Source organism: Leopardus geoffroyi, chromosome C2, assembly GCF_018350155.1.
Source record: "Leopardus geoffroyi isolate Oge1 chromosome C2, O.geoffroyi_Oge1_pat1.0, whole genome shotgun sequence".
In the NCBI taxonomy this organism is placed as follows: domain Eukaryota; kingdom Metazoa; phylum Chordata; class Mammalia; order Carnivora; family Felidae; genus Leopardus; species Leopardus geoffroyi.
In genome coordinates, this window is record NC_059333.1 from 1,777,924 (window position 1) to 1,798,849 (window position 20,926).

At 59.8% G+C, this 20,926-nt stretch overlaps 1 protein-coding gene across 2 annotated transcripts; it reads left to right on the forward strand.

Moving 5' to 3' along the window:
- The first annotated feature begins 61 nt into the window (after positions 1 to 61).
- LOC123610472 (PTTG1 interacting protein) lies at positions 62 to 20,143 on the forward strand. 2 transcript variants are annotated; one of them, XM_045501146.1, is made up of 7 exons: positions 62 to 217; positions 618 to 821; positions 8,432 to 8,484; positions 10,830 to 10,938; positions 14,660 to 14,834; positions 15,373 to 15,419; positions 18,257 to 20,143. In XM_045501146.1, exons 2-7 carry the CDS (start codon positions 707 to 709, stop codon positions 18,301 to 18,303), a joined length of 546 nt encoding a protein of 181 aa, XP_045357102.1. In that variant the 5' UTR covers positions 62 to 217; positions 618 to 706; the 3' UTR covers positions 18,304 to 20,143. The 2 variants fall into 2 exon arrangements, with proteins under 2 accessions (XP_045357102.1, XP_045357103.1); XM_045501147.1 differs by lacking the exons at positions 62 to 217; positions 618 to 821 and adding an exon at positions 8,022 to 8,187.
- The last annotated feature ends 783 nt before the right edge of the window (positions 20,144 to 20,926 follow it).

Consider the following 20,926-nt stretch of genomic DNA (forward strand, 5'->3'; position numbering starts at 1 on the left):
CTTGGCCCGCTTCCCCGGACACCAGCCACGTCCCCCTCCACTTTGGTCACGGAAACAGTCTGCATTGCGAGCGGCCTCCTGCAGTACGCATCCCTCCTCGAGCAGGCTCCCGAGAAGGCACCACGAGGGCCAAGGCTCTGTCGGGGTGTGGAGACGGGGGCGCGGGCCCAGATGCGTCTCCGCGACCACACGGGGCGAAGCCCGAGGCTTCCCTCAGGTGACAGCTTCACTGCGAGCTGTTCTCTGTGCGCACAGGTCCCGTCCAGTGCAGCCCGGGCGCGGGGACCAGCCTGGCACCGACGGCGGCACTACCGGGCCCAGAGGCCACCGCACCACACTTCCGCACGGCTTTAGGGTCCAGCCCACCGCGCCCCCGACGCCCCTGAACGCTTGAGGCCGCGCACGCGCACTGAACCGCAGCGAGCCCTGCCCAGACTGCCGCTTTTCAGCCGCGCACGCGCACGCGCACGGAGTCCCGCCCCCGCCGCTCCGGAAGGCGGGGAACACAAGCCGCGGGGGGCAGGCCGGAGGGCTGGGGGGCGGGGCGAACAGGGAATCGCGGCTGCGCACTGGCCCCTGCCGCTCGCCCCGCCCACTTCCGGCGTGCCGCTCTTCAGGGGGAGACTGACTAGCCCGTCCGCGGAGGTGGAGCGTGTAAGGCTGACGTCTGACGGACCGACGACCGACGAAAGGGGCCGCAGCCACCATGGCGTTCGGCGGTACTCGCGGGCTCATGCCCCGCTGGGAGCTGCCTGTTGGCGTGGCCGCGCTGCTCCTGCTGCTCTTTTCGGTGACCGCCGCTCAGGAGCCGTCCGTAGCGGGTGAGGGGCTCGGGGCGGCTGAGAGTTTCTGGGCGGGGCTGGGAGGTGGAGAGGCCGGGGGGGAGGGGGGTGGGTCCCGGGGCGGGGGAGGAGGTGGAGGGGGCGCTGCGTCCCCGGGCGGGGCGGAGAGAAAGTGGAGGGGGCGGGGGTCCCGGGGCTGGGGAGGAAGTGGAGGTGGAGGGGGCCCCGTGGCGGGGAGGTGGAGGGGTGGGGGGGTCCTGCGGCGTGGCGGGGAGGTGGAGGGGGCGGGGAGTCCCGGGGCGGGGCGGGGGAAGAAGTGGAGGGGGCGGGGGTCCATGGGCGGGGCTGGGGAGGCGGGGGAGGGGGCGCGGGGTCCTGGGGCCCGGGGTCCCGGGACAGGGCGGTGGAGGGGGCCCGGGATCTCTGCCGCGCCCAGTCGCTGCCCCAGGCTGCGGCCTTCCCGTTGGTCTAGCTGCAGCGGGGGCGCCGGGAGGGGGGCAGACTGGCCTTTTGTCTTGGTTCGGTCGCGGGGCGGTGTCAGCGGGACCCGCAGGATCATCCTGAGTACTTTGCCCTCCCTCATAGTCTCACTCGACCCTCTCTGACCGAGCTGGCGGTTAGTTTCTGAGTCAGGAAGTGGAGCTTAACCTGCTGGAGCCCCAGCGCTGGTCGGTCGCCGGTGTCCAGGGGCCAGGCCCCTTGAGGCGTGGGTGCCGGGCACTGGTGTGGCGCCTGGGGCCCCACTCCACTCGGGAAGGAGTGCTCGAGTTACTGCATGGCTCAGTGGAGTCAGGAGAGCTGTAGTACCGGCCGCTTTGAAGGGGCTGACTCTGCTTCTGCACTCAACAGACCTGGGGTGGGGGTACTTCCTTGGTTTATCTCCCGTTCTTATCAGCCGCCCTGCCAGGTGCTGGGACAGCGGTGGTGACCAAGAAACCCTGAGTGCTGGGTGGGTGGGTCGGAGGCTGCTAGGGAAGGAAATGTATGACCTAGGGCCAAGCTGAGGTCTCAGAAGATTCCAGAAATGGAGTATTGCCGGAGGCTGTCCTCCTGCCGGCCAGTGGAGGGGGGCCGGTCCTCCGACTCAGCCTCCGGGCCTGGTGGCAGGTCAGGGAAACATTTAAGCTCGGGTGTGTCAGAAGTGTTGCGCTGGCTGCTGTGTGTGGAGTACCCTGATCACTGGTGGTGGTGGTGGGGTCACCGGTAGGCCTCTGGACCTGTTTCCAGGGCTCCACAAGCAGGACTGACTTGGGGCCAGTATTATCCTGGCTTGTTGAGTTTTGCCGTGATTCCAGTCCAGGACTGGTTTTCTTCTGATCTACTTCCAAATGTGTGTGTGCCTGTGACACTTGGGACGTAGCTCTCTGGACGTTCGTAAGGAGGCAGTGGAAACGCGGTGCACAGAGCTCTTCTGGTCGGGATTGAGTTCCAAGCGCAGACGTGGAGTGGGTACCTGTTACCGCACCGCAATGGATAACCTGCCGGAGATGGGTCTTTCTCAGGGGCTGGCGGGTGTGTGTCCTCGTAACTGGAGGGGGCGGGTCAGGAGTGCCCCGAAGTGACGTGTTTGACCGCTCTGCTTTTTATACTGCCCTGGCGTGCCGAGATGAGTGGCAGTGTCCTTTGGTGACTTTCATTAGTTTTTTAATTAGGGAATTAGATCAGAACGGTTGCCACGTGGCACTGCACTTACTGTCGGTTCAGCCGCCCCTCCGCCCTTGAGCTCACGGTGGTTACTCGTCCCGTGGACTCGCCCCGGGTCCTCCGGTCCTTGGGTCCTCGGGGGAAGGTGGCGGACTGTTGTTTCTCCTGCAGCAACTCCTTCACGCGGGAGGAGCGGTGTGCCGGGAGGGTTTCCCACTCAGGTCTCGTTTGCCTTTCCTCGGACGGGGGCACTGTTGGGGCGCTGAGGTCCCCCCTTCCCCAGAGCACGCGCTGCTTACCGCCCGTCGCCCTGTAGGGTGTGACTGTGGCGTTCACATCACTGGTCCCCCTGCGAGGCTATCAGGGCGCTTCGGAGAAACAGCTGGCAGGGGGTCTGTAGCTGTGGGGAAGGATGTGTCGTGAGGGGTGGGCTCGCGTGGCTGTGGAGGCTGGGAGGTCCCGGGACCTGTGTCTGCAAGTCGGAGCCCCGGGGAGGCTGCCGGGGTTCCTCTGTGTCGGAGGGCCCGGGAACCGGGAGCCCCGGTGTCTGAGGGCAGGAGAAAGTGGTCGTCCCAGCTTCGGCAAAAAGAGTAAATTCACGGTGCCTCTGCTTTTGTTCTGTGGGGGCCCCTCTGTGGGCTGGGTGCTGCCCACTGGCCACGGTGAGGACGGTCTTCACTATTGAGCCAGCCGATTCGAATGCCGATCTCCTCTGAAACACCCGCCCAGACACACCCAGAAATGTCTGCCAGCTGTCTGGGCACCTGAGCCTCGTCAAGGTGACACGTAAGTCAACCACGACAGGCGTGCAGATTCAACGAATGCGTCACAGCGGTCCCACGCTGACAGTTCCTAACGTCCCACTGTGTGTTTGGCGGCATGGTGACGTTAGGGACCCAGGATGCTCTGAAGGTCGTTAGAGCGAAACTCCTAAATTTGCAGAAGCCTCCGTGGCCCTGTGGAGCCCACCTCGTGTGGGGGGTGAGACTCCATCCCCGCGACTCCTCCGTACCTCGGAGTTGCTGGAAGGATACAAAGGAGCTCAGCCGTGACCTGTGCAGGTCGGGGGTGGGAGCCCGCCCCGACTGCTCCTTGCGATCGGCACAGGATTGGGGGGGACGCGCTTCCTCACCTGCCCGTCTCTCGCCGAGAACCACGGCGTTTGAAACCAGTTGTAAGGGCCTTCCAGTGTGTATACATGTGGTGCATGTTATTTGTATGTTCAGACGGTGCCCAACTTACAAGGGTTCGGCTTAGGATTTTCGACCGTAAGCGGTGCCAAAGGATGTGCGTTCAGTAAACACGGTGCCTGGAGTTTCCACACGCCGTGTCACCCCGGGGCTGGGCGGCCACGCGGTCCCCGCACACCGACGACCGTTCTGGGCCCACACGGTCTGCCTGTCACTTCAGTACGGTATTCGGTCAACTACTCGAGACGTCCACCCTCCTTGTAAAACAGGCTGTGGGCCAGGCGGCTGTGCCCGTCCACAGGCTAACGGAAGTGTTGTAGGGTTTCGAGAGAGACCAGGGAATTGCACGGAGTTTTGATAGGATATTTCCCCCTTTGAATGGGTTTCTGGGGACGAGACCCCATCATAAGTTGAGGAAGACATGTATCATGCCGCTCAGCTCTTCTCTGTTGGGGCAGGAAGGTGACCAGGACTTTCGTCTAAATGATTTTTCCACCCCTGATTCTCAAGTGACACAGATGGCATAGGTGCTCTCTGTCGCCGTGCAGAGGGGGCACAGTGTCCGATGAGGGGATTGTTGTGCCGGGGGCCGGCCAGGTGCCGCCCTCCTGCCTGTGTGTGACGCGGGCTCAGTAAATGCGTACTTGCTTGTTTCTTTATGTTTACAGGACAGATCTCGTCACACCCCTGCTAGTGTGTGCCTTTCTGTATGTAATCGGTGGCCTCACCCGGAACTTTAGGGAAGTACGTGAAACCGGGCCATGGGTTAGCGTATCCTGACAGAAAGACCTTTTTATCAGAGTGAGTGACGCCCGAAGGTTTCTAATCGTTGGTAAACAGACTCTCAGTGGGGGACTTGTGGAACGGGCGTGTTCACACACAGCGCTGGACTCCGGAAGCAGGAGGCCGTGGTGCTGGTCTGCGGCCATCAGCACGTGGTCTGTGTCCCGTGACCGAGAAGTCCAACCCCCGCTGTCCGCGGCAGCAGCAAGTGGGGTATTTTCCTTGCCAGCCATGCAAGACGGTGAGGTGTTTCGTAAGGGAGAGAACAGAACGACCTTTTCCCGGTGCCGGCCCTTTTCGGGAAGACTGTCCAGTGTAGGTGTCTCTGCTTGTGTTGAACGTCTGCCCGGTTGGTGGTCGTGGCGGGGGCAGGCGGAGGGCTGGTCTCCGTTGACTCCTACGGGTCTGTGGTCCCAACACCGTGGGGTGGATGAGGTTTATGGTGTGTATCTCGGGGTGTAGTTCACATGTAAAGTCAAAAAGACTTTACAAACGAAAACAGAAAAAACATTCCCGTGAAAAAGTTCCCGTACCCGATCCCCCCGCTCCCTGTGGCCACTCGATTAAGATTGATGAGAGGTACGTCTTTTCTCGTAAAATTTTTCGACAAGGATTTGAGGGGCGCCTGGGTGGCTCGGTCCGTTGAGCATCCTACTTGATTTCTGCTTGGGTCGTGATCCCAGGGTCGTGAGTTGGGGAGCCCTGCGTGGGGCTCCCCGCCGAGCACGGAGCCTGCGTGGAATTCTCTCTCTCCGTCTCTGCCCCTCCCCTGTGTGCGTGCTTTGCTCTCGCTAAAGGAAAGAAAAAAGGACTTGAGTGGGCGTGACAGGCAGTCGTGCAGATTTTCACGGTGGCTCCCTGCCTGCCTGTTTAGAAAAGATGTCGAAGCTGCCGAAACGTTGAAGGAATAAATCGCACAGCAAACTCCGCATGCCTTTCTGTTGTCAGCATTTCCATGCTTGCCTTGCGCTCCCTCTGCGTCTGCTTGTTCTCCCCCCTCCAGACCGTCCGTCGGTCCGTCAGGGTCCGTCGTCCTGCGGCCCTGCCCCTTCCCCCCTCGCCCCTCATTCTCTGGGGCGGGCCTCCTGTGCGTCATGGGACTATGAGGGTCAAAATCAGACAGTTGGCATCGACAGGACTCGTGAGTACTTGGAGATGTGACGTAGGGCGTGTGTGTACCCGGTGTACCCGTCATCCCAGTAGTGTCATTCCGTCCCCTGCCCGCGTCCAGGACCGTGCGGGGCTTCGGGCCCCCATGTCTCCCCACCCACCCAGCACCGCTCCCCAGTCTGTTCCCAGAAAACGACTCTGTAGGAGGAGCCCAGTTGGCCTTGCCTGGTGTCCTCTACTTGGATTCCAGTGCCTCTGACAGACTCCACCACACGTGGCTGTGTCCTTCCCCCTGCACCCCCGGGGGCGCCTGCTGCCGCTGAGTCCCGTCGTCCTGTCGTCGTACTGCCGATACTCTGGGTGCTTGTAAGGTGCACTCTGTCTTCATAAGCGATGAAACTGGGGAGGCGCTCTGAGACCGCAAGCGTCTTGTCACCTCTCAAGCGCGCGCGGTGGTCTTGGCGTCCGGATTTCCCACGATGATGGCAGAACCGCAGGCGTTCAAACCCCCTGCTTCTCCTGCTAGTTGGCCTTCTCCATACTTACTCCACGTCCGGGTGAAATCCTGGAGTGTTCAAGAGGCTGGAGTCCGTGACTGTCAATCCCTTTGATTTTAAATTGTCCCCGTTTGGCAAGGAGGACTCCCCCCCACCCCCCCGGCCTTCAAGCCGGCCTTTGGGTCCTTTAGTGATTTTGTTATCCGCTCCTAAGTTGGTGCCACTTGGTGATGCCGCAGTCTGTCCGGGGCTGATTCTGTCCTCTCTGTGCCCCACTTCTGGGATCAGCTGCTTCTCCAAGGAGCCCTGGCCCCTTTCCTGGGGAACTGTGTCTAGACACTGAGGCCCCCCCCCAGCTGCCTGGCCCTTTGGCGGACGGACAGAGGGAGTGCTTGGATGTGGCGGCCGAGTCCCCGGCCCTGGCACAGCCGGCCCGCCTCCCGGCTCCAGGGCACGGGGCTTCTGAGACAGGCGGTGCTGTTCCTGTCCCTGTCCTGGCGCCTCTGCGACCCCGCCTCTGAGTGGTGCTGGCAGAGATCGAGGTGTTCTGTGACTTGTCTGTTTCTTTACCTCCGTGGAGCTAAGTTATGTCTGTTCTTTTTCTTTTTTAATTTTTAAATTATTTTGTATTTGATAGCACACGACAGAGACGGGGAGAGACAGAGAGAGAGAGAATCCCAAGCAGGTTCCACACACAGCATGCCCAACGTGAGGCTCGATCCCACGGCCCTGGGATCGTGACCTGAGCAAAAATCGCAAGTCAGGTGCTCGGTCGATTGAGCCACCCGGGTGCCCTGAGTCTGTCATTCTGAGAACAGTAGTTGGAAGTCAGCTTTAGGGTAAAGCCAATGGCGTGCCAGCGGAAAGACGGCCGTGGGATGGCCCGTGACAAGCGGGCTTTCGTTCTAAACAAAGTGGGATCGTGCTTAGCACGTGGAAGGTAGAAGGGTTCGGCTTCACGCGCCTGAGAGTTAGTCCCGCTTCGCGGACGTCATGAGCATGCGTGTGACTGAAACGGGAGCTCCTCCCCTGGGCGGACGGGGTCACGCGTCACGAGTGCGTTCACACGCGCGGGAGAGTGGGAAGACCCGACAGCGAGTGCTCCCTCGCACGCCTGCCACGTGGGTGTCGGCTGTTCACGTCTGGCTGGGTCTCCTCCGTCGTGGGGCCCGTCCCGGGCCCTCTGGTAAGCTCGGCGAAGTCCGCGGCAGACATCCTGCGCTCGTCCCGGTACCTCCCCGCGCGCGTCGTGACCTGGAGCTTCACGTTTGTCTTTTCCTTTGGAGACAAATCTTACGTGTGCCGTTGGGTGAGTGACGCCCACGTGACCCCTGTCACGCTCCAGCACGTGCCCATCTCTCCGGAAGGTTCAGGCCGCCGCCGTCCCTTTCCCGGTGCAGATGAGTTCGCCGGCTTCAGAACCGCACGCCCGTGGAATCCGGCGGGTGGTCTTCCGTGTCCGGTGTCCGTCGGTCCACGTGACGTGGTGAAGGCTCCGTGTTCGTGCGCGCGGCGCACTCCTCGTGGCCGAGCGCCGTTCCGTCGCCACCGGCGTGCCCACCTTCTGTACGCGCGCATCTGGCTGTCGTCGGCTTCCCTGGCACCGTAAAGTGGGCACGTGTTCCAGCGTCTTGAGCGAAGCGCTTGGGTGCGGTGGCTGAGGTTGAGCCGCCTCGCCTCCCGCCGCCGCGCGGACAGTCCCCTGGGGCTCCGCCTCCGCGGACTTGGCCCTGTCAGCCCTTCTAATCTCAGTTTCCCCGGCGCCTGCAAAGTGGTCGCTCCTTAGGACTGTGGGGTGCGGTTCCGGTGGCTCACGGGGTGGCACGGACCTCTCTTCGGAGTAAGCGTGTGCGCTCAGCTGTGGGTGCGGAAGACGGCAGCTGCTTGAGAGGGTTTGGACGTTTTTCCCCCGGCTGCGAGTTAGTTCCGGGGCTGTTGGCTGGCTGGGGTGTGACCCCTCCCTGCCGTGAAGAGCTGCTGGAGCCAGCAGATTCCGGGGGGGGGGGGGGGGGTGCTTCTCCCTCAGGTCTGGGCGGGACTGGCGGGGGCCGAGGCCTGGCTTTAGTCCCACGGGCCTGGCATTGCCGTGGCCTTTGGTTCCAGAGACTGTGCCGATGAGCCAGCGGGCCTGGGCCAGTTGGGTGCGCGCTACGCGCCCACTTCCGCTCCTCTTCCCCGAAGGTACCGCCGTTGTGCCCCGAGGCCCCTTTGTCCGCACGACCCCTTGCAGATGGGACCCTGGGGCTGCGTGTGCACGCTCCCTGGTGGCCGGCCTGCAGCAAGGCTGGGAAACTCCCGCTGCTGCACCTGGGAGGCTGGCTGCTCGTCTCCGTGGTTCAGAGCGCAGACTGGGTGCCTCCCTGGCCGCCTGGGCCGGTGTTTCCAGTGAGCGGTTCTCAGTGACCTGTTTGTCCTTTCCCCGCAGCTTGTTCTCAGAACACAAACAGGACCTGTGAGGAGTGCCTGAAAAATGTCTCTGTAAGTAGACACCCCCACTCTCCATGACGGGGTGGGGGGGGGTCTTGTGGGTGTTAAAGGTTCTGCCATCTGGGGTTTGTGGAGATAGTTTCTGTAATGGGTGTCGAATGCCATTTTAGACTTTCTCAGGAGTAGTAAACCGTCTCGTGAGAACTGCAGATATCACCTGAGCGTCATTAACACGCATGCTTACCTCCTGACCAGGTGTCTGGGCTTATAAACTGGGTTGGGCCCCATGGCTGGGAACACGTGTGAGTGGGCAGGAGACCTCATTGAGGCTGGTGGGCTTGGTGGGGGGGGGGGTGTTCAGAAGCAGGATGGGGGAGTGGAGGGCAAGGGGAACGGAGAAGGATGGGCACTGGGCTGGGTGTCATTTAGCGTCTAATCTGCAACTGTGAACCCGTGGCCCGTGCTTTCGTGTCGATGCCACTAGAGCATAGAGACCTGTTGGGGACGGGGACCGTGACTGTGTTTTGCACATGGAACCCCAAGATGGGGCCGGGAACGTCCTGCGAGTTCCCAGAGGCCCTGCCTGCCGTGGTGCTCAGCCAGGGCTGGGGAGTCTGCTTCCCCAACCGGCCTGCCCACAGGAATGAGGGCCGTCCACACACTGTGGGCCCCCCAGTCCTCACAATGTGTCCTGCGTTCTCCATCAGTTGTCCTGGGTTAGGGTGGATGCTCCTCCCTGGGCTTTTCACCTGGGAACGGGGAAGGGTGAGGGCAAGGAGAGATGCGGGCCCTCAACCCGGAGGGCCTGGCGTCCTGGGCTCAGACTGACCAGCTCACCAGAATTACAGGGAAGACTGGGAGCCAGGATGCTCCCGTGCTGACCCTGCGTGACCTCGAGCAGGAGGGCAGCCGCCCTGTAGCAGGCCCGGTGCTCTTGGCGGTATCGTCCAGGTGGACCATCCTGGGATCTGACACACAGGCACGTGTGTGGCTGGCCGTCGGGGACCAGCAGAAAGGCACGCCGGAGAAAGTTCGCCACTGTGTGGGGCCCGTCACGGTCCCTCTGCCCCATCCCGTGTGGCTCCCCGAGCAGTCCCTGGGCTTTGACGCCTTTGTCTGGGACCGTAGGGGAAGCTCCCTCCAGTTCGGTTTTACGAGGATAGTTTAGAGCCACGCAGCCTGTCCTCCCTTTCCTGGCAGCGGGGAACCCTGCGAGGCAGGTCAGGACAGACGGGCCGGGTGGTTTCTGCCCTAGGATGCTGGCCACACTTTCAGAAGAGAACTTGCTGACCACCTGGCAGCGTGTCGGGTCGTAGGGTCTGAGTGGACCCTTGTGTTTGCTGGTTAAAGACTGAAGGGTGTTGCTACTGCAGCCTCAGACCTTACTGTTGGTAACCCTGAACTTGCTCACCTGTCTGTGCGTATTCCTGGTGGCGCGGGTTTTTAGCGGCGGATGTCACCGTCGGAAGCCCTCCCGGCCGCAAAGGAGCCTGGTGTCCTGCCTCGCTCTGGCTTCAGGAGTACGCACTTCCGCGGCATCATCCGGTCCAGCCCTTCCTTCTGTGGGAGGACGTTGTGGGGGCACACGCACCCCCATCTCAGCAGGCGGGCGGGCAGTAAGTCTGAAGGTGTGGGCCCGCTCTGGACGCAGACGGGTCCGGTCAGAAATGCAGGGCGCAGGGGCTGTGGGAGGCCTGCCCCCACGGGTCCTTGGGCGCACGCGGGTTTCTGGAAGGACAAGTAGGGGCCTGGGAGGCCGGAGGGGAGGCTGAGGGCATACTGTGTGCGTGCCCTGTCAGTGCCACCTGGATGGCTCACCGCGGGCATGTCACTGCAGTAATCTCAGGTCCTGGGAGGGACGCTTTGAGCCTTAATTGCGTTGTCTTTAACGGCCAGTGCGGTCGGAGAGACCACAGGTAGGATCTTTGTACGGCGATTGCCAAGGTTGCAAAAGTCCACCAGCAAACGTGTAATGAGCGTGGTCCCGCCTGTTCTCCTGCAGACGATCCGAGATGGTGTGTCGGGAAGGGAAGGAAGTAGGGGGGTGGGGCAGGTGGGCCCTGTGGAGGAGGTTGAGGGGCGTGTGTTTGGAGAAGAAGGTTCCGGGCACAGGGAGGAGGCCGTGCGAAGACCCCGGGCGGGAAGCCACCTGGCGGCTTCCAGGACTGCACGGAGGCCGAGAGGCTGGGCGGGGTGCCTGAAGGAAGAGGGTTTGAGTGACATCAGCCCTGGTGGGCGAGGCGGGGTGGAGCTGCTGTGGTGGGGTGAGGACCACGGCCTTGCGGTCAGCCACTGAGGGGGAGCAGACGGTGTGGCTGGGCTTGTATCCCGGACCGTCTGGTTCTTTGGTGTTTACGCTGCGTTTCTGGGGTTTGGCAAACATTCGTCTCTTTCAGTGCCTTTGGTGCAACACCAATAAGGCGTGCTTGGACTACCCCGTGACCAGGATCCTGCCACCCAGCTCCCTTTGTACGCTGAGCTCTGCACGCTGGGGCGTTTGCTGGGGTAAGTGTTCGTGTTCATGGAACTCTTGCGGAGTCAGTACTGTCTGGGGGAGTCTGGGTGTGCTCAGTTAGCATAAGCTGCCGGAACACGTGCTCCCTGCAGGAAGTCAGGAAGCCAGTGAGAATGCGTGCTTCCTGGGAGGGCAGCCAGGGGTCCCCGGGGTGCCGGAGGCCCACTTGCAAGGCGGAGGGAAGAGGGTCAGCTTGGGGACTGCGTCTTGCTGGCGTCTGTGTGCCTGGAGTCCTGCTAGGTCAGCACGGTCAGGTCCCTACGTTTCTCTGTCCCTTTCTGCCTGCGTGTGGTGGATTCTGTAGGCGCTCTCTCTTGGGGACGTTAACCCTTGAGACCCCACAGAGACCAGTCCTGGACCAGGGAGCCCTTGGCATTTTGAGCACGAACTGTTGAGGTGCTTTTATTTCTATTTTCTTTCGAAGGTGATTTGCTTAACGTTTATGCGTTCATTTAAAAAAACTCCTTAACGTTTATTTTTTGAGAGCACACGCATGCACACATATGAGTTGGGGAGGGGGGGAAAGAGAGGGAGACAGAGAATCTGAAGCAGGCTCCAGGCTCCGAGTGGTCGGCACGGAGCCCGACGAGGGGCTCGAACTCACGGGCTGCGAGATCATGACCTGAGCTGAAATCAACCGTTGACGCTTAACTGACTGAGCCACCCGGGTGCCCCCAAGGTGTTTTAAAGTTGAAGCATAACTTCTAACGCGCACACGTGTTAAGTCTCCCTTCCTGTCCTCGTATGACGTAAACACACACGTGTACGCACACACGCGTACGTTCAGCGAATTTTCACACGAGTCCACAAGTAATCCGCACTCAGCAAAGCGTGTAGACCATTCCCAGTGCTCACAGCCTGTCCCTGTCGGGACCGTGGGCAGCCAGCGCACTGACCTGCCACCCCAGGGAGTGCTGCCCGCCCCGCCCTTCACTTAAAGTAAGCGCGCTGGTCTGTCCGACTCCCCGTTCGGGGGCATGTCTGAGACTCATGCGTCACACGTACCGGCTGCTTGTCTCACTGCTGCTTGGCGCCCTGTGCCCACTCTGCTGCTGGGGACGCCCGGGGTCCCCGTGCTGCTGCAGACGTGCTCGTGGGCGGCCCCCCACTCACTCCCGCTGGGCACATGCTGAGCACGGGATGGCGGACTCATCGCCTTTCAAGAAGGGCTCCTTCAGGCAACCGGGGCTCCCACTTGTCCCACATCCCTGCCAGGGCCTGGGGTAATCTGTCACCTTCATTTTCGTCCATCTGGCGGGTTTAAGTGGCATCTCATTGTGGCTTTGATTTGCTCCTCCCTCATGACTGATGATATTGAACACCTTTCAGGTGGGGGCATTTTTGATCATTGGCCTGTGAAATGAAATTCCCACCTTCGGGCTGTGGGGCTGGCCGTACCCCTGACTCGGGACAGACAGAGCCACAGCGGGCCACAGCAGTTTGCGGTTCGTGGTGACTCAGCCTGGGGGAGGGGGACAGGAACTAGCCAGGGGTTGTGGGGGGCAGGCTCTGCCGTGCCCCTGGTTCCCGAGAGAGCACGTGCTTGGTTTAATTGACCCCGAGGGTCAGGGGGGCACGGGAGCCTGCTACTTGCCCATCAGGGATAAGCGGGAACCGCTATGGGTCCCCGCATGCACTGCAGAGGATCGGGTAGGGTTATTTGGCCGAGGACCTTCTCTGTGGGAACAGAGTGGGGGTGGGGTGGGGCTCGTGCCATCTGGGGAGACTGGGGGCCCCCACACGTCAGGGAGCACCAGATCTAGACCTCATGCTGTGGGTGCTTTACAATTCTTTCACCCACTTCTCGGCAAAATTCTTCTGGGGTTTTACCTGTGCTGACTTTAAATCTGTGTTCGTTTGGGGGAAAATAAGATCTTTACCATGTTAAACCGTCGTGCAGAAGCAGGGTTGGTGTTCATGCACGGAGGCCGTCTTTCCATCCTCGAGTAGCACGCCACAGCCTTCCCGCGTAGGGCTGTGGGGACAGGGGCCCTTGGTACTTTCCTCCGTCACGACCAGATGTCTGTTTTTATTTTGTAACTGGTTTTAGCTGCTCGTCAGAAATGCTGTCTTGGAGGTGGGGGGGGGGGGTAGGTATATTTCAGAACCAGCTGTCTTACTGATCAGATTGGCTCTTAAAGTTCATTATTTTGAAGTTCTCTGGTCAGAAGATGATGCCATCTGCCAGCAAAGGTCTTTTCTTTTTACACCTGTTCCTGCTGATTTTTGTGATGCCGGCACTTCCAGAACAGGTCAAAGGAGGGAAGAAAACACACGATCTAAAGCCCAGAAGGCATTTCAGATGTAACACCTGTTTCTGTTTAAAGTAGTTGAACAGAGACGCCTGGGTGGCTCCATCGGTCAAGCCTGTGACTCTTGGTTTCTGCTCAAGGCATGATCTTGCAGCTCGTGGGTTCGAGCCCTGTGTCGGGCTCTGTGCTGGTGGTATGGAACCTCCTTGGGATTCTGTCTCCCCTGCTCTCTGCCCCTCCCCCGCTCACGCTTGCTGTCTCAAAAGTAAATAAACATGAAAAAGAAAAGAAAGTAGTTGAACAAAGCACAGAGAGTGTGTGAGGCCAGCGGCCGGCCTGCATTGAACGTGAGGGTCTGTGTGGGCCTGAGTGGGGTCTGAAGGGCGCCGGGCACTGGGGGGTCGGCCTCCCTCTCCCACCTGGCGAGCCCCGCCCAGCCACCAATGGGAAACCGGGAAACGGGGCAGACTCGAGGGGACCAGCTCTGCGTGGCGGCCAGACTTTCTAACTTCAGTGCCAGGAACGCTCCACCATCCGGGCGGGGGGAGTTCGCTCTTGAAGCCTCTTCCAGGGCTGACTTAAGTGGATGAGTGAAAACTCGAGTTCTCTGGTTTGAATTAAGTAGAAAAATAAGGACTGGTTTGGGTTTATAAATCCTTAAGAGAAGTTGAAAGAGTCGAGAACCTTGTTTTAACTACTTGTTTGCCTCGGAAGTTGGGTGTTGACAGGAAATGACAAAATCCTTGAGCAGCCGTCCTCAAGCCCCGGGTGGGGCAGGGGCTGGGCCCGCAGGGCTCACAGGGTCTCCGCAGGGGCAGTCAGCGCACTTGACCCTTGAACAACGTACACGTGAGGGACACTGACCACCCCCCCCCGCCCCCACACACACACACACACGTCCTCGAAAATCCGCGCACAACTTTCGATTCCCTGAAAACGTAAGGCATCATCTGTTGACGGAAGCCTTACGATCACGCAGGCAGCCGATGAGCACCTGCGTTGTGTGTTGTGTTCTTCCGCACTGTGTCCTTGCAGTGACGTGGGGGAGGTGTTCGTAAGGAGATCTCAGGGAGAGGAGGTGCGCTTGAGTTCTGCCCCGTAGGTCTTGAAAATGCACGTGCTAGGGGACCCACGCAGTGTGAACCGTGTTCAAGGGCCAGCCGTGTAGGGCCGTGGACTTGGATGTAAATAATCAGCTGAGCTGCACGGGGCTCCCCTTCCGTCTGGAGGAGTCCCTCGGGGCGGGCCTGCTTTGTTACCGTCTGTCAGGCTCGAAGCGTCTTCGACCCTGTGGCCTGGGTCTGCGTGGTTGGCCGGTAAAGTGTTCTTAAGTCGCACGAACATGCCGAGAGACGTAGGAGGGGCCCCTGCGCGGGCTGCGGCCTGCCTGTGGGGGAGGGGGTGGTCCCGCTCCCGTCCTGACCCCTGACCCCCGGCTCCCTCCCGCTGGGATGTGCAGTGAACTTCGAGGCGCTGATCATCACCCTGTCGGTGGTGGGGGGGGCCGTGCTGCTGGCCTTGGCCGCGTGCTGCTGCGCTTGCTGCTGCCGCAGGAAGAGGAGCCGGAAGCCGGATAAGGAAGAGGAGAAGGCCGCGCGGGAGCGCGAGGAGCGCAGGGTCCGGCAGGAGGAGAGGTGAGGTCCCCGGTGGCTCGGGAACCCGGCCTGCGCGGCCCTGGGAAACGACCCCTGCCGTGGGGTGCGCCCCTATGGGTGTGGGACAGGGCGAGGGAGGCGGGTCTCCCGTCCCTGCCCGTGGAACGCGGTGGTGGCCCGGAGAGGCGCTGCCGCGTTGGGTCAGCTGCCGGCGGGGGCTGAGGCCCGGCGGGTTTCTGCGCTGTCCCCGCAACGTCGTGTGCCCCTAAGTAAAAACTAACGTTTGCGTGTTCCCAACCTTCCTCAGAATCTGACGTCAGGTTTTTTTTTTACGTGAAAAATATCTTTAAAAAATACGGTCTCGGATATTTGAATTTCTTTTGTTGAAACTCAGAATCAAAGGACGTTTTGCTGAAACAGCCTCACGCTGCCTGGCCTGGCGGCCGGGCTTGTCCCCACCCTGGTCCCTGGTCTCTTCCCGGGAAAAGAGGACAGATCCCCACTCTCTCTGCTGAAGGTACATCATTTAACATTGTGTTATATTTTGGTGCTCAGTGAGATTTCTTTGTCTTTTTAGGAGAGCAGAAATGAAATCCAGACATGATGAAATCAGAAAAAAATACGGTAAGGATCGACTGACTGCACGCATCTTTTGTTTGGCTGGGAGTGGGTTCTGGGCCGTGACACGTGACTGCAGGGTCTGGGCTGAGGCTTCCGGGAGGAGTGGTTGGTTCTAGACCGCGCGGTCCGGAAGGAGCTAACTCCACGGAATGTCTGGAAAGGTGAAGCCGTAGGGTGTTTACTCTCAGCTGGATTCCTGAGCGCCGTTTGCTGATGAGGGGGCGGAACTTGACCGGTCCGTGTGGCCTCCCCTGCGCCTGGTGCTCCCGCTGCTCCCGCACCTGATTGCGGGCTGCGCGCCTTTTAAAGGAGTTCGCCAGAGGTCTCCATGCCGCCAAGTGATTCATCTGGTTTGGGTTTTTGTTGGGAGGGATTTTGGGGGGATACTAATGTTTTAGTCCGCGAGAGCATTAAATCTGCTCCCGGGTTGAGTTGGTTCTCTGCTGATTCCCACATCCACGGCCATGCTGTTGTTTGGGGCTGTTGGGATTGCTAGAAGTGGCCGCGCTGCGCTCTCGCCGATCACTGCCGCGGGGCCTCCAGCTCTGGGCCGCGGTGCTTTCGTGGACCTCACGGCCTGAGCAGTGTTTGGTGTGTGTCGGGTACACCTGGCAGCTGGGCTCAGGGCTGAATCTGATTAGGAAAATTGCAAAATCTCTTCTTCCCTTTTTTTTCTTTTTTTTTATTGGAAAGTTTGTTTTGAGAGAGAGAGAAAATCCCAGGCAGGTTCTGCACTGTCCGGAGAGTCCAACGTGGGGCTCGATCCCACAGCCCTGAGATCACAACCTGAGCTGAAATCAACAGTTGGACGCTGAACCGTGCAAGCCACTGTGCCCCTCAAAATCTTTTGTAACTAACGCCCTCATTTTGGAGTTCTGTGTCTGTACAGGGAACACCCTGTTCTCGTGGTGTTTTCGGGTCCTGTGCACTAAAGCAGTGGGTCCTGGAGCCTCGGCTCCCTCTGGTGGGCTGCTGGCCGTGCGGTTGACTCGGCACCCCCACCCAGCACTGGCTGGCCCCTCCGTCCACGCAGGCCTCCTCTGACTGTCATGCCCTTGTGCGTGTCGCCTCGGGCTCGGGTCGACCCTGCCAGCCTCCAGGTGTGGGTTCTGGGGCCCGAGGCTGCCCTGACCGCCTCTCCCCCTGCCGTTGGGTCTCCTTGGTTGCAGGTGAGATGTCCAGCAGCTGCTAGAGCCTTCCCTCGTGTGCTCCCGCCCCTCGGCTTCCTCTGCCAGCTGGCCCATCAGGTCCCCGGTGCCCACAGCACTCACCCGATGTCAGGTCCCCAGCCTAGGCGAGGGCGGACTCCCGCGTGGGTGACGTCGTGTCAGTGGTCGTGTCGGCACGGTGCCGTCTGTCCCCGGTGCCTCTTCCAGGTGCACGTTCGTGCCCAGTGAGCGCCAGCTGTCCTTGGCACGGGCACCTTGCTTCACGATACTGAAGTGTTGAAAGGAGCTTGTTGGCACCTGACTGACGTTACCATGAACGGCGAGAGAGACGTGTTCGCATGCGCTCACACACAGACTCCACCACGGTGCCCTTATCGCCAAGCACAAGTAGCATCTGAAGCCTGCCCCCTCTGCAGTGTCCCACTTGCCCGGTGTGTGCGAGGCCAGGTGGCGCCTCGGGCCAGGGCTCCTGGTGCGGGGTGTTCTCCGTGACCTTCACCGAGGCCCTTCACTCCTCCGTTTTGGTGGTGCGCCAGGCCCTGAACTGCCCTGAGGAAGCCAGCTTGCGCCTGTTTACATAAAGCCCACCTAATGGACTGGACTTTGCAAAGACCCAGCCGCGTGGAAGAATTCCCGGGGGGCCCCAGGGGGGAGACGGGCCAGGCATGCGTACTTGCATGGAGGAAACCCTTCTCTTGGTTTCAGAAGGCGTCTGGTTTCCTAATCACAACACAGTCTCCCCCCTTTAAACCAGAAGTAGAGCTGGGAGCTGTTCCATTCGTCCTGCTCCAACACGACTGTGTTCGGCGTCTGGCGCACGGGCTCCCTTTACCAGAACCACCGTGGGCTTCCTCCCAAGGCTGAGGCGGCAGTCCTCCTCAGACGGGCCACCCTCCTGCCTCCGCACTGGCTGCCCTCCCGCCCCGTGCCCCCCCCCCCCACCTGTAGCACATACACTTGGTGCAGTGGCTCCAGAAAAGTGTGGGCGATACAGGTTTTTAAAGACAGGGAGAGGCTGTGTGTTCAGAACTGCCAGGAGAAAACTCCTAGGCCTGAGCGTTTAGCACCAGAGATTTATTTTTACAACTGCGTTATATTAGCCACGTCAGAGCACTTGGTGGTGGTGAAGTGGACAGTCACCTCATTGTTTCATAGCCTTAATTCTAAGGATATTTAGGGTGGTTTTGTTAATTTCTGTATATTAGCCAATCGCTGTGGGGAGAAATAATGGCTGTTTCTTAATTCCTCTTTGAGAGAATTAGCCAATAAGTTTTTATTTCTTTAGGTTTGCTTTTCTTAGGATGATGGTTTCTGGTAAATTTTATTTCAATTTTAAAGTCACCTGTGGTTTGACTTTCAAAAAGGTTAAGCGTAGGGGCGCCTGGGCGGCTCAGTTGGTTAAACATCTGGCTCTTGATCTCAGGTCATGATCTCACGGTTTGTGGGATCGAGCCCCTCCTTGGGATTCTCTCTCTCTTGCAAAATAGATAAATAAGTAGAAATAGTTACAAAAAAAAAAAAAAAAGGTGAAGCGTGGTGCTTGAACCTGCTCAGAACACCCTTTTTCTTAGAGCCACAGTGAGTGTTCACGAAACGCTGAATCGTGTTGTGTCCTTGGACTTGGTTTCCTGCCGTGTGAGCACATTTATAACCAGGTCCCTTTTGTTCCAGGTCTGTTTAAAGAGGAAAACCCGTATGCCAGGTTCGAGAACAACTGAGCCACACGCCCAGCAGTCCCCGCACGGCTCCAGGGAGCACGGCGCCGCCGCCCTGCGGACCCGCGGGCTTCCGTTCCCTCTTCTGTATCTGTATTTAGTCACTGCAGACACGAAGCTTTTCAGGGGGGTCGGTTGGTTGTGTTGTTACTTCCAGGAGGCAAAGCCCACATCCTGCTACCCTTCTCCGCTGGCGAAGCCAACCGCGGACGGGGCAGCCGGCCTCCGTCCCACCTTCTGTCCTCACATCCCTGTGCCCGACGGCTCACCGTGCACGCGCGGCAGGGGAGGAAGGGCCCCTGTCACCCCGCCGCCTTCCATCACCCAGCCGGCGGCTGTGCGCCCTGTGTGGCAGCCCCCTGGGGAGCCGGGCGCCCAGACGCAGTCCTGGTCAGTGCCTTCTGACCCCAGCCGCTCTGAGCAGCGTCCGGGAGAACGTAGATTCACCTTAAATCTGTGTTTTGTTCCGTTCCTTTTCATTCCGTTTCAAATAAGTCTTGGATTTCATTCCTCCACCAAAGGTGTTTCACCAAGAAATTTTTCTGTCAAAATTCAGACCGCTTACTGGACAATTTTTAAATTTTAATTTGTATTTTTACCGGAACACCAAGATTTTTTTCCAGTGAAAACTTGAATAACAAATGAAGCATTAGAGCCCCCTGCGGGGGCAGCAGCAGGTGCTCTGGGCCGGGGACCTGGAGGGGCCATCACCGCCCCGCTCCCTCTTCAGCCCTGGTGACGGCCGGCGCCGGGTCCTGTGTGTAGCCACACCAGGCTCTCCCTAGTCAGGCCGTCAGCAACATGGTCACACAGGGACCACGGGGTCCCCAGGCTGTCCGAGGAGGAAGGGACCATGCCCCGTGGGCCCCTCTGCGGGGCTCTGCCCACTGGGGGGTCTGGCAGGGTGTCCAGGGCCGGCCAGAGGGATTTCCACGTGCTACACGGAGACACTGCTGACTGTCCTGCTTGTCACACGACCCCTAGCTTGGAACCGCGCTCTTCTGGCTGGGACGCTGTCCGTGGCCTCCGGGTACACCCTGCGGTGCCTTCTGTTGGCCCCAGGCTTCAGTAAATGACCACATCCTTCCTATTGGGGATGCAGACTGTGGAGTAGCTGTGTGAACTGCCTCTCTTCACTCTAAAAATAGTCCCGGTGGCCACCGCCACATTGCTTTGGATTAGGAAGACGTTAGCTTCGGGGAGGTGGGTCGACAGGTGCAAAGACAAACGACGTGTTCCGCTTTTGCACTCGTGACTGTGCCGTCGGGGACCGCTCTCCAACGTGTCACGGAAAGTTCTCATACAGGTCAGTGTGATCCAACACCCCACACCGCTCAACAGCCCCCCCGCGCCCCCCCTCCCCCCAGCCACTTCGGCCTGTGCCGTGAGGTGACCGCGCTGTCCTGCAATGTCCATAAGCTGAGACACTAACTGTACAGACTCTTGACTATCTCTTTCTGACTTCTTGGGCATTTGATAGCCATTTGAAGTATTACGAAACATTCCTAAGTATTTTATAGCAGCCTGCAGATTTTGACTTTCTACTTTTATTCATAAGAAAAACTCTGTAGCAGACTCCAGCAGCCTTTGTGTTAATACAGTAATGTACGTGAGGTCACGCTGTGTCGTGGACGGTGTGGGGCTGTGCCCTGTTCATACAGCGCATTTAGTCCCTTCGGGGTACCGAGGCCACACCAGCGCGTCTGGGAGGCTGTCCTGGTCCCCGCATTTTATAAGTAGTCCTAAGAGCACCACGTGTTGTGACCTCAAGGAGACCGTCAAATTCAGAGTGCCTTAATCTTAACCAGTTTCCAGTAAGTGGTTTAATACACGCTTTGTTGAATCCACTGTGTCCTCGTGTCTCATTTCCCCGCGGCGTTAGCATGATCACCTGGAGGGCGGCAGGTAGGCTACAGAGAGATTCTGGCCCGCCCCGGGATGTGTGAGCAATCCCGGCTTCGGTGCCATGGCCCAGGGGGCGGCCGTGCTGTGTCCCCGAGTTGTCCTCCCCCTCCCCTGCCGGCCACCCCCAGCTGTCTGCTGTCCACGAGGCAGGTTTTCTGCCCCGCCCCACCAGCACCTTCCTTCTGCTCTGCTGGAATCAGATACAAAGAACTCTGGGAGAAAGCAGTTCTGGCTTTGAGCTTCGTGTACTTGGCTCGGCTGTCGATAGAATCCCTCCCTCCCTCCCTTCCCCGGGGTGGGGGGGTCCTCAGTGCCTGGCTACTGGGGAGCACCCGCCCCCCAATGTGTTGCTGCTGGGCTGGCTGAGCCTCTGGGACTTCCTCTGTGCTGCGGAGTCAATGTTGTGCAGGTAACGTGTCCGCCAGGGCCGTGGTCCCTGTGGGAAGTGTGAGCCCACCCACGTGGCTGTGCCGCAGCCACGCTCAGCCACAGGGCAACTCCAGGCTCTTCTGGGAAGTCTAGAACGGGGGAGTGTGAGGTCGAGATGTAGTCCTGGGGTGTCCCCGTGCCTGGTACGTCCCTAGGTGTCCAGTCCACTTGGGAAACTCACTGGTCTTGCCCTCGTCAAAAAAATTTGAGGAGGCGCTTGGGTGGCTCAGTCGGTTTAGCATCTGACTTCAGCTCAGGTCATGATCTCACATTTCGTGAGTTCGAGCCACTC

What these genes read in the sequence shown, in the direction of transcription:
- LOC123610472 (XM_045501146.1), top strand. Translation starts at nt 707, where the DNA reads ATGGCGTTCGGCGGTACTCGCGGGCTCATGCCCCGCTGGGAGCTGCCT. An exon ending in AGTGCCTGAAAAATGTCTCT is followed by an intron (nt 8,485 to 10,829) that starts GTAAGTAGACAC and finishes CGTCTCTTTCAG; the next exon opens with TGCCTTTGGTGCAACACCAA. An exon ending in ACGCTGGGGCGTTTGCTGGG is followed by an intron (nt 10,939 to 14,659) that starts GTAAGTGTTCGT and finishes TGGGATGTGCAG; the next exon opens with TGAACTTCGAGGCGCTGATC.